Here is a 13008-nt window from a genome sequence, read left to right on the forward strand (position 1 = left end):
AAAAAAAAGATGTGTCATTGAAGTGATGGTCAAAGTTCAATTTTAATGAATATAATAAGGTTATGGCTTATTGGTTCAAATATTAATGCTAACAAAATAATAATTTTTTGTGAGGAAACATTGGTAATTAATAATAGTAGGTGACATGGCGATACGTGGCAAGATTGACAAACACATGACAAGATTACAATCCTTGCCATGAGTTTTAATATATATATATATATATATATATATATATATATATATATATATATATAAAACCCACCTTTATAGTTTCAATAACCATTCTTTCCTTCTCTAGCTCCTTCTCCTTCTTCTCTCTCAAACCCTAGCATCTATTAGTGAATTTTTGAGGGCTTCTACGATTTTACTGGTGCAAAGGCCTAATCTTCATTATATTTTGTGCTTTGTTTAATTTTATTGTTTCAGGTTTTAATAATTCCCCTTCCTTTTGTGAGGATATATTCTCCCTTCAAAGACACAATTTTTTATTCCTTCCTTTGTGAGAGTCCTTACTTTTAGAACTTCATATCTTTTTTTAGGTTGTTATTCATTTTTTTTAATGGTAAGCAAGACCCCACAGTCCTTCCGATCACGGGAGGAATATGTGGGTGGGAATGTCTGAGGTATGCTTCGATCCCGGGTTTAAGCCATGAAAACGTGGAGTGGCTCCTCTGAGCTATCATTCCCATGCATGCACTTAGGTTGTTATTCATAGAGAATGTGATATGAATTGAAAAAGGGTTAGGTTTTTTCGATTCGAACAATTATTGCACAAAATCAAAATGTGAAGCCTCCACTTGGAAGCAAAATTGTAAAGACATCGAAAAACATTGCTCATGTCAAGTTTGAAGTGGAGGAGATAGAGTTGTGCTCAAGTATGATTAAAATTACTAATTGTTTTGATTATGAAAGTTTTATTAATTCTCTAAATATGTGTTTTACTAATCTTGATAATCATTGTATATGTTGTATGACTTATTATGAAAAACTTATTCTGTATAATTTAAACACTTTAAATCAACCTACCATTCGATTATAAAAGTCCCTCTCGATTTAAAATAGAATCTCAATTTTTATAACTTTGGTTATCCACAAGTTTCAATCATTAACATTAGACTTTAAAAGACTATAAAGTGCAGCTTATTAGACACTACTAAAAGTTTGACCAATTTAATAAGCTAAAATTTTGGTATTTGGTAAATAACTTATCAAAAGAACTTTTTAAGATCAGTTTATTGAACAATTAGTTTATTTTAGTATTAAATACATTGAAATAACTAACAATAAACAATTATTTACCAAATCTTTAACACAATCAGCTATTTACAATCAGGTAGTCAAATCATCTAATATAATCAAATAGTCAAAATCAGTTAATCCAATCACCTATATCAACCAGCTAACAGCTAATTACCATCGCATATAATCGAGTTAGGCATCCATTAACCTGGAAATACCCCATTGTCCGTACTTCATCATTGACCTCAAGTCCACAATAAACCCACCATACTCATGCTTGAATTCCCAATGTCACATCACCTCAGATATTTTTTTATCATTATCAAAGCATAAGTAACAAATGCAACCAACAAAAGCATAAAAATCCAGAATTTAAAGAAGAGAACATTATTCATCTTTACCAAATCCCAATTATTCCCAAGTAATACTACAAATTTCAAACACTTCTACTCCAAATTCCAATCTTTTTACACTTTGAAACAACAATTTCTCAAATTTTCTGCCATTACCAAAAATAATGCAAACTCCATTGCATTGGCAAACTGGTTCTTACCAATTTACCAAGTTTTCCCCACTTACAACAATGGTGGCATCATCATCCTTTACTCCCATCTTTTCTCCTTTCACTGCATTTTCAGCCAACCCCAGAAAGCTGACGCCTTTTAGGTGCGTTGCCGGGGAGAAGGCGGCTGTTACGACGGGCCCGGCTTTCTCTGTCACGCCGAGTAATAAGTCTGATGTTGATTATTTGGGGGAGAGCACTAAAGGGGACTTTAATGTCAATTTTGACAACTTTGGTATGGAATTATACTGATTTAATTCAAGATTTTAGGGTGTTTGATTGTTTGTTTTAATGGGGTTTTGTTGTTGTTGGATTATTGCTGAATTTTGAAATTTGAAATTTGGTGGTTTATAGGTGGTAAAAGACAGGCTGGTATGGAAGGTCCTATTGAGGAATTAGCTAAATTGGAAGCTGATGAAGCTGAGAGGTTGCTTCGTGACTTGGGAATTCCGGTAAATGTTTGCTCCTTTGTGTGTGTATGACCTGTATGTGTGTATGTGTGCGCGCGCGCTGTGTTGATGTTTTTGTTAATTGCTGTATTATTTTGTGTGGGAGGTGGGTGAATTGCATGATTTCAAGTAGAGTAATTTAGTTGGTGAAGTGATGTTTGTGCAAGAAACTCAGGTTTTTGATAGCGTGTGCATCTATAGGCGCATTTGCCTTATCCTGAACCTTAGAAAGAAAGAGAAGAAAAGGCTGCATAGTTATGAGTGTGCATTGCAACTTGGCATATTGGCAATTCTCTGAATTGAAGGTTTCAAAGCTGACAGTAAAGTTTATATTTGTTCATAATCAAGAGTTTTCAGGGTTTGATAAAAAGTGTATTAAAAGGTCATGAACAACATGTTCATACTGTTTTTGAACCTGACATGTCTAAGAATTGGAGGTTTATTCTAGTAGGAATTGGAAAGGGGGCAGGAAATCTGATCTGTAGACTTCTTTTTCTTTTTTGGGAGGAAGGGTAATCAGATTTGTAGGCTTGTTTTTACTTTTTTGGGAGGAAGGACAGGGTGTGGAGAGGGGTCAATTTGAGAGTTATATGAAATTTATCTTTGTTTACCCTTTCCAAAATATTTGTTTCTTCTGAATCTTGGATACTAGTAGGTGCTGCAAAGCGTTAGTTAGCCATATGATGTGTTATGATGATGCTTGGAAGCATTTCTTAATTCCTATTGCCATGGACGTTTGAGCTCTTGTCAGTATTTGATACTATATTTGAGTGAGAAGAATCTTTTTATTTGATGGCTTGGGCCCTAAGCCTTTTTTTGGTTGCTGCATGGCATATTGTGATATTGATGTGTATCCCTCTTAACATACCTAATATAGTGCTCATGTAAAATAGTTACTGTATTAGTATTGATATTATTGACTTATGACACAAGTATTTCTGTGATATGCCACTGTTAATTTGTTGATATTTTATTATTCATTGTCCCAAGTACCCCTTCCCCTCTTTGCTAAGTTTTCCCTCATCTTCATCATCAAATTTTCTCTTTCCTGGAATTCTTAGAGAGCTATGACCTTTACATGAAACATGATTTCAAATATTTGTTGGAAAGTCTTACGGTGCCTTGGTGCCTATAAACTTCTTGTTCAGAATATTTCTCCGTGGTTATTTTGCAGGCTCCATTTTCTGCTACGCATTCTCCTCGTGGTATATTTTGCACGCGTACATTGAATCTTCGGTCAATAAGTGCTATTGGATATGACATGGACTACACCTTGATGCATTATAATGTTATGGTACTCTCTACTAATTTAAATCATCTTCTGCGCTCTTAGTAGAATAAGCTTATCTATTTTGAGATGTTTTGTCCGCCTCGATGGTATTGTGGAATTGCTTTTTGCTGCAAATTACTATTTATATGTATAATGAGCATTAGTTGCATCTTACTTAGCTCTTATAGTTATTTATATTTCCTCACATCTGCTTGTACTGTTACAGCTCTTAAAGGTTTTTTTAGTTGCTACTTCTGGTACCTTTATTATAGTTTACTAAGTGAGCTTCTCTTTCTTGAATTTTCTTTGTGGCTTTTTTTTTTTCTTAAAATGGGCTTCTCTATCAGTATTAAACTCGTTAACAGTAAACCATGTACTCTTAGACCTCTCTTGCCAAAGCTGGGATCCATTCTAGTTAATTTTCAGTTTTAGTTGACCTCTTGGGTTATATGCTAGGTGTCCTTATATGAGCATGTGGTGAGTCACTTCCTATCAACCATATTTTGTGACATAGGACCTGGTCAAACTGGTTTGAGCAAGTTTATAGAACATTTGGGAGATAATTGGCTTGGCCTAAAAAACTTGCTTCTTCCTCTCTTTCATTACCACAACACTTTGAATTTTGCACTATTCACACAAACTCCTTTTGTGATTTATATGTTAGGAAAATATAGTCATGTGGGATCTTGTTGGATTTTTGTTAACATATACTTTCAAAATATCAACTTTTTTTTAGAATTTTTGCTGAAAGTTAATTAAAGAAATTAATGGCACCGGCAAGCGTGAAACTCCCAACATTGCATTAAAAAAAGAGAGGAGGAAGTAATATATTCATTTGGAGTGACTAGCCTCTCTCAAGCAATCCCCCTTTTAAAAAAAATTATGAGCCACTTCATTCACATGGGGCATGTATGTACACTCTGGCTCTATTCGTAAAGCTTTGTTGCTGCTGTGTTCTTAGACACATCCAAGCTCTTTTTATTTCTTTGCTAGCTTTCCTACATTTGGTGATCAACTCTCCCAACATATTCTTATTCTTCCATTGTTAATTGCATTGAAACTCCATGCGAAAATTCCTTGAGTATCAAGCTATGCTCTTAACTGCATACAGCAAACTACATTTGGCACAATGATATGAACTATGGAAAATATATGTTTATGTGAATGATTTTGCATAGGCTTGTCTCCGTTTCTGACTAAAAGAATTATGATAAACAACAATGTACAGGTATTTTATCAAGCCAATTACTGCTTACTAAAACATGCTCACACAAAGCAAAAATACACTTCCACATATGTACATGTGGCCATGTGCACATACATACATAGACACACACTGAGAAATGTGGAGTGTGGTTGGTACGGATATTTGATCTAGGCAGCAGTTGGGATTTTGTGGAACATCTGAACAGTAATAGGTGAAGTCACTCTTTCAGTTCTTTGGGTGTTCTATTGTGCTTCAGAATTAGGTGTTTGGATGCGGAGCTTTCACTGATAGTATGGAGATTGAATAGCATATACTTCTTATTTGGCATCAAGTTTTGGCTTAACATATTTTGGCTAGACCTTTCCTTGTATCAAATTGATAGTCAGCTCTAATCCTACTGTATGACTTTTGTGCTCTAGGCCTGGGAAGGACGAGCGTATGATTATTGCATGGAGAACTTGAAGAATGTGGGGTTTCCTGTTGATGGTCTTTCCTTTGATCCAAACTTGGTAAGGCTTTTTTTGGTTATGCAGAATAACAGACAAGCTATTATGCGTGATACTAATTAGATTGCATCTATGGATTGTGTGCTTTGGCTTGCATCATCTTTTTATTCTTGTTAGGTTATCAGAGGCCTTGTCATAGATAAAGAGAAAGGCAACCTAGTTAAGGCAGATCGATTTGGTTATATAAAGAGGGCTATGCATGGAACAACCATGCTATCGACAAGAGCTGTGAGGTAACCACAAACTTTCCTTGAGACTGTTTCTGTTGAAAATTGAAATGGTTTTGCATCTGTCTTATTTATTCACTTGATTGGGAGGGATTGAGAATTGGTGCTAATTTTGTTTCATTTTTCTTTTATTGTTACTTCCTCCATTTCTTTTTAGTTGCATCACTTTCCTAAAACGGAAGTTTCAGATTAGTTGCATCACATTCCTTTTTAATTAATAAACTCTCTATCTCTCTCCTATCACATGGGTCCAGTTTTCTTATTCTCTCTATCTCTCTCATCCCCAAAATTTGCCTTGGAGTCCGCAATTTGGAAAGTGATGCAACTAATTTGGGTGGGAGGGAGAGGGAGGGTTGGGTAGAGAGGAGGAAGGGGAGAAGTGGGGGTGGCTTTTACATACATTTCAATAATAATCTACACACTGCACTACTTTGTGAGGAGTGAATATTAGTTTTTTATTTTTGTTTTTTGAAAGAAAGGAAACCCCTGTAGGGCAACGGTTTACCCATATTTGCTCAATACCAATGGCCACTAGCTTGGCGAGGTGGTCGGCAACATGATTCTCATTCCTATTAACCTGTATCCACTTGAGATAAGTAATTTTTTTTTGCTAAAAATAAAGAATATCCTCAAGAACTAAATCTTAATGTTCTATGACAAAACATGATTCTCATTCCTATTAACCTGTATCCACTTGAGATAAGTAATTTTTTTTTGCTAAAAATAAAGAATATCCTCAAGAACTAAATCTTAATGTTCTATGACAAAGATAGAGCTTTAGAGGTGATTCACGATAACCTGACAATCAGACTTAAAAACTACCTTCTCCATTCCTTATCTACTTGCCAAGTTCACGGCCATAGCAATAGCCATAGCCATAGCCATAGCCTTGCATTCCACTACCTCAGGCAGCCATTTGGAACTTTAGTATCCTTGACTGGGGTTCTTGTTTACATTGTATGAATGAGCTACTGCTGATTAATTTGAGTCTAGATCTTATCATATAGTGATGTTATAGAGATGTTTCGAATAGCCTTTACTTTCTTTCCTTGCCAAGAGCTAACTAATATTTGTGGCCTGCTACTATGAATTACTTATAGAAGCTACTGATCTGTTGGCCATAGCTTCTTGTGTTCTACCTTTGAAATTTAAACTCAAGTGTTGGGGCTAAGGATCTTCTCTGCAGGTTGGACTACTATGTTTCTCTTCTTGTTCATGGCTGTGTGGGATTGTGTGACTCTTTAGGCTTCAGTTCTTATAAGTTGGCTGCAATCAGATTAGCTCGTTAATAATTAGAAATTATAAAGACCATGTACAAAGAACTTAGTGCGTATTTTTTGTATTTATATAGAACTGTGTTTCAGTTACCAGTAGGTAGTTGTCATGGTTGATTACTTTGAGATGCAATCTACTTAGATATTCTATATCCATTTCTAATTGATAAGATGCTAACTAGCATGCCTAGAGTTGAGGTAGAGCTTATACTGGCAAGTGTATGTTGCACACTGAAGCTATATATTCCCTGTTGTGGTTTCTGCTAACTATATTATGCATTATTCTACAATGTTTTTGATTTTTAATGGTTTTTATTCTTCCATGCAAGGAAGTGAAATATACGGGAGGGAGCTGGTTGATCTAAGGAATGAGAGTAGATGGGAATTCCTTAATACACTCTTCTCTGTTTCAGAAGCAGTAGCTTATATGCAGGTTTTCAATTCTCTCTTATCTCACCTGTTACTCTGGAGTATATTTCTTTTTTGATTGGCTCCTGCTAAGTCATTATATTGATAAGACCAATCTTTTGTATGCAGTAATTACTTTTTCTGCACTTTGCCTCTTGACTTAAGTTTTCATCCTCTGCTGTCCTCTTGATTAGTTTGCTAATATTTATGTGAATATGTTGCTTGTTGGAAACTTCAATATGTGAGGATATGATTCGTCTTTGTAGTCCTTTGGACAAATAGAGGGATGAGCAGTGTGCCAATCGAAAGATGATTTATTTTTCTAAGATATATTTGTAGCTATTAGTTTTCAATTTGTTGATTGAAAATATTTTGGTTGCAGCTGGTTGACAGGCTAGATGAAGGTGCAGTTGAAGCTGCCATTGGCCCACTTGATTATAAGGGGCTTTACAAGGTAATATCCTGCTTAATATTGTTTTTTTTTCCCCCCTTTTTTACTAATAAGGCGATTCATTATAATTTCTTAATATGTTTGACACTTCATGTATTATTTACAGGCTGTTGGAAAGGCCTTGTTCAGAGCACATGTCGAAGGACAACTTAAGGTGGTCATGTTCCTGTTCATCTATTTACATTTTTCTGAAAATGGCTATAGAAATTCAGCTGAATCCGTAAATTTCCTTGCAGAGTGAGATTATGTCAAAGCCTGAACTCTTTGTAGAGCCTGATCCAGATTTGCCTTTGGCTCTCCTAGATCAAAAGGAGGTATTGATATTTTTTAATTAAATTTTATCCATTGTTAGCTGTGATCTAATAATGCTCTACTTAATTTAATCAGGCTGGTAAAAAGCTTCTGCTGATAACCAACTCGGATTTTCATTATACCGACAAAATGATGCGACACTCCTTCAACCGATTTCTTCCTAATGATATGGATTGGCGAGATCTTTTTGACATGGTATGCTTATTTGGGACATTCCTTTGTATTTTGCTCTGTTAGTATTTAATAGTGCTATTGCACATAACTCCTTGAAAGTTTTGGATATCACTTGCCTTTCCTTGGAAAATTAAGCCATTGTACTCCAACCATCTTTAGTTCTTTACTGTATATGTGGTTGACTGTTGACATCTATCCAGCTCTGTAGAAATTGTCCACTAAAGTGCTTGTTGAAATGCTGATTTTTATCAAAGCTCTAAAGTTGTATTATTAGAATGTACTTTAGCTGTTTCTGTGAGACTTAGGGTGTGTTCTGGTCATCCGATTTTCAGTTATGGAACTTTTCTGAACATATATGATCTTATTAGAACATATATTAGTTGTAAATTGAACTTGCCTTATACTCGGTTGTGTTGTGTACCAAGGTTGTTAGGATCGGGATCCTACCTTGGATCAATGAGGGGGGGGGGGGGTGGGATCGAATCGATAGAGTCGGATCGTAGGATCGTAAGATCCTACTTAATAACGAATAATATTATATATTATGCTATAAATTGACTTAAAAACATTTCTTCTAAGGGGTTTCAATGCTAAATGACATTGGTTTGCTTAAGAAAGGTCGATCTTCATTTAGCTTTGTCTGTATGGTAGTTAGAAGATTAATAACACAAGTTTAAATTGATAAATTATGTGCAAAATTGTCAAGAATGAGACCTTAACTATGACAATTGCAAGTTGTCAATTGATAAAATCATATTAATGTCTCGGATTCGCTAATTTATTAGCGATAATTATTGAATACATTAAATTTAGGTGCATACAACTTAATGAGTAATAAAAAATATGTCAAAATAAATTAAAGTCTCATATTATAGTGAAATGTTGGATCGGATCGTAGGATCGTAATAAAATCGTAGGATCGTGTTGTGATCCTACCACTCATAATTAATGTTGGAGTAGGATCGTAAGATCCTACAAACTTTAAGATCCTACCAAAGATCCGGATCGATCACGCAAATTTGGATCGTAGAATCGTAGGATCGTGAGATCTGGATCGGGATTCTAACAACTATGTTGTGTACTCATTTTTCCTATCCTTCCTTTCTAAAGACTGTGATAGAGCTCTATCATAAATGTGTTCTTTCGCAACTTATTGCTTTATTGTCCTCTGAAGGTGATAGTCTCTGCCAGAAAGCCAGAATTTTTTCAAATGTCACACCCAATGTATGAAGTGGTGACTGGAGAGGGCTTAATGCGTCCTTGTTTTAAAGCGTGTACAGGTGACGTCTACACTTTATTTTGTTATACATCCTGATAAGTGACATGGATTTTTTTTTTCCCCTTAAGTTGCAGTATATAAGATTGTTTGAATATGATATAATCTCGTGTATTATTATTATTATTATTATTATTATTATTATTATTATTATTATTATTTTGTACTCCCTCCGTTTTTAAATACTTGCTCCACTTTCCTTTTTCGGCCGTTTTTAAATACTTGCTCCATTTCCTTATTTGGAATGCTTTTACAATATTTAATTTATTTCTCTCACCTAGTGGACCTAACATAAATCATATTTTATTAATTTCATATTCTCTCTCCAATTCTCTCCACTACTTTTGCTTTTTACAATTTTTTATTCTTCCACCTACCCCACTACCTCCATATTTTATTACTTCCTCCAACTTCTCCTAAAACTCCCCGCATGGAGAAATGGAGCAAGTATTTAAAAACAGAGGGAGTATTTATTTTTATCTAACTGCTTGGTAATATTTTGATATATATATGCAGGGGGTCTGTATTCAGGTGGTAGTGCCCAGATGGTTGAAAGCTCTCTTGGTGTTCAAGGAGATGAAATATTATATGTTGGTGACCATATATATACAGATGTAAGCCAATCCAAAGTTCACTTGCGGTGGCGTACGGCGTTGATTTGCCGAGAACTTGAAGATGAGGTTAATATATTAAAAGTCCCTGGTGTTTTTTTTCTTTTTTTATTTTTTTTATTAACAATGACAGCGTAACTGATCTAAAATTCTCATTTTTAGTATACTGCTTTGATTGGTAGCCGAGCTCATCGAGCCTCTTTGATAGAGTTGATTAATCAGAAAGAAGTTCTTGGAGATCTTTTCAACCAACTTCGCCTTGCTCTTCAGAGGCGAATGAAAGATCGACCTGCTCAGGTATCTTTCCGTCTTTATTTGTTGCAATTTAGCATTTCAAACACCGCTCCTCAAAAGAGGGAGGAACGTGGTTAACAAATAGCTCAATAAAGGAGAAGTGCTTACACTTTTGTGGCCAATCGTTGGGTGGGTGAATAAGTGTTCTAGAGTTACTGGATATGCATAGCTGATGACCTGATGTCACTGGTGTTCTAAATGTTTTTTGCAAACTCTTGCAGCTTCTATGCTCAGATACTCACTGCCTGAACCCAGCATGGAAAAAAAAAAAAAAAAAATACATGTGCATGTTTTTGAATTTTGGCTGTCTCTCTGATAGACTTTGACGGTTGCAACAATATAATCAGTTTCAATTGTAATTAAGGATACTTTATTAATAAAGGATCATGATGAAGTTGAATGCCTGGAAATTCAGGCATGATACAAAGTAAAACCTTTATCAGTCTTATTCTAATCATAAAGTTATGGCCTTACAGACATTTGCTGCGACCAAGCTGGATGATCAAGAACTCACAGAAAGCATGCAGAAGCTGCTTATTGTCATGCAAAAACTAGATGAGAAGATTGCACCGATGTTGGAAACGGATGGAGAGCTTTTTAATAAAAGGTATAAGATCTCAAGAGCTGATTCAGTCTTGTGCTGTCTGTGGGGTTGGTCTGGGTGGCTGCTGGCTGATTAGGGGACATACTATATTGGCCTAGCTCACCAACGCAAAAGAAGGGGAAAAAAAAAAAATCTGGCAAATGAGATTTAACCCAGCTTTCACGATATGCTAATTGGTTGTACTACCTCCGTTTCTTATTATTTGCTACGATTTGACATAAAGTGTGAATAAAAAATGTCTAATAGTTGCAAATAATAGGAAACAGAGGTAGTATGATATGATTCCTGCAAATATTTTAACTTTACTCCAGCTTTCAGACATTGAAATAATGTTATTAGTCCATGCCCTTATATACTAATGCATGTGTATATTTTGGGACTTTCACATGAATTTAACTCTTTAACCCCCTGAATCAGGTGGGGTTTCCTTTCTCGTGCAGGCCTTTGGGATAAAAGCCACTTAATGAGGCAAATTGAGAAGTATGATTCTCTCCTGTGGATTTTATTTTATTTTTTTTAATCTTGTTGGCTTTATGTGGTCTAACTTTCATGTTCCTTGTTTAACTGCCAAATACAGATATGCTGATATATATACATCTAGAGTTTCGAATTTCCTTCACTACACCCCGTTTATGTATTTCCGCTCACAAGAACAGGTAATCCTTTATTCTTTTCCCGTCTATAATATGTTATTGTGTGTTTGCATGCTTGGTAATCCACATTCCTGCTTACGTCTACTAAACATTCTTTCGAGCTTTCAATTCTGAGTGGCTTTTAGCCTTTTACTCTATTCAAATTCTCTGCAAATTTTTGGTACTATTTTCTAGCAAATGTGTCCCAAGAAAACGTTCTAATTTCAAGTATCCCTTTTTGCCGCAGAACCTAGCTCATGATTCCTATTCCTTCTATTGTACACATTCTGACGAGGAATAGAACAGCATGTTCTCATTGTAACAGAAGTATCCAATCTGACCAAGAACTAAATGCATCTTCACTTTTTACTGGTTATGGAAAGTGATGTGGAAAATGTAGATGATGTAACATTATTGTATCCATTCATATCAGACATTGGACAGGCAGACTGTCATTAAGCGTGTAGCAATAGGTCAGTAGCATTTGGTTATGGCTTCAGCACATAAAATTGTCAGTTCGATCTGTAGCTCTTCTTCTCTCCATTAGTTTTGGCTCTCCACAGAAGTAACAGATCGATCTGCATAGATTCAGCCCATTTTTACCTCCGTGCCTGGCCTTGTTATGGGTTCAGACGTTCAGTCCTAGAAAGTAGTATTTCTGTGCTAATCAAATGGAGCTGCACTCTTCTGATATAAAGTTATACCTGAATAAAAAAGAAGAGGGGATTATATGATGCCCAAGTTTTCTTTAGTATGGCTGCTAGTTTGCAACTTCCACAGGTACATACAATCTCTAAGGACTTTCTGTTTATGATGTTTTTGTAATATGGTATGTCGTTTTATAAGTTAACTATCGCAAAATTTATCTTGGTGTAAAAGAAATAAGCTTGCACACACCATTCACCCTACTAAAGTTCGGAGTCCGGATACTCCTATAAATCAATTCAATTACCTGGTGCAATGGCTCATAAATTGGAGGAGAGATTCCATGGACTCTCTTTCTTGCCATCGTCTCTCAAAGTCTCAATTCCAATGGCTAGTTATTGAAGTTTTAAGCTTCTGCCCTTGGCCATGGCTTTCAATCTCAAAAATTAAGTAAAGGTAGTTTTTTTTAGGGAAAATCCAAGTTTATATCTGTGCTAAACATACCAAGTTTAGCACATGGCAATTTTGTAATTAAATTGCGTTGGAGTCCGTGCATAGACAATAAACAATAATTTCCCATATTAAAGCATCTGACATTTGCCAACTTGCAAATACAAACAAGGTAACGGCAAAATTGTGTGCTCCGTTAAGGCTAGAGCTTTACACCGACTTTAATGGAGGATGAACAACTTCAATGGAGTACTAGAAGCTCGCGAATTTCTTCACTGGAGGAGGATGAAACCCCTTCCTTTTAGGGTTAACCACACCCTTATTTCTCTATTTTTTTTTCTTAGGGTTTTTGTTTAGTTTGGCGGCGAAGCCGCCGGAAATATGGTGAATAGATGGTTCACGATCTACTTCAAT

The 13008-nt window shown here is 35.5% G+C and overlaps 1 protein-coding gene across 1 annotated transcript; it reads left to right on the forward strand.

Moving 5' to 3' along the window:
• The first annotated feature begins 1497 nt into the window (after positions 1 to 1497).
• Positions 1498 to 12233, forward strand: LOC145581938 (uncharacterized). Its single transcript, XM_081638978.1, has 17 exons — positions 1498 to 2039; positions 2159 to 2256; positions 3428 to 3547; positions 5150 to 5239; positions 5354 to 5469; positions 7071 to 7170; positions 7528 to 7599; positions 7703 to 7750; positions 7833 to 7910; positions 7984 to 8103; positions 9257 to 9362; positions 9875 to 10038; positions 10132 to 10266; positions 10740 to 10870; positions 11285 to 11347; positions 11445 to 11523; positions 11747 to 12233. Exons 1-17 carry the CDS (start codon positions 1760 to 1762, stop codon positions 11798 to 11800), a joined length of 1854 nt encoding a protein of 617 aa, XP_081495104.1. The 5' UTR covers positions 1498 to 1759; the 3' UTR covers positions 11801 to 12233.
• The last annotated feature ends 775 nt before the right edge of the window (positions 12234 to 13008 follow it).

This window comes from Chenopodium album, chromosome 15 (genome assembly GCF_948465745.1).
Source record: "Chenopodium album chromosome 15, dcCheAlbu1.1, whole genome shotgun sequence".
Taxonomy (NCBI): Eukaryota; Viridiplantae; Streptophyta; class Magnoliopsida; order Caryophyllales; family Amaranthaceae; genus Chenopodium; species Chenopodium album.

Coding starts and splice junctions, on each gene's coding strand:
- LOC145581938 (XM_081638978.1), top strand. CDS start 1,760: ATGCAAACTCCATTGCATTGGCAAACTGGTTCTTACCAATTTACCAAG. Junction 9,363..9,874: donor TTGTTTTAAAGCGTGTACAG/GTGACGTCTACA, acceptor ATATATATGCAG/GGGGTCTGTATTCAGGTGGT. Junction 11,348..11,444: donor TTAATGAGGCAAATTGAGAA/GTATGATTCTCT, acceptor TGCCAAATACAG/ATATGCTGATATATATACAT.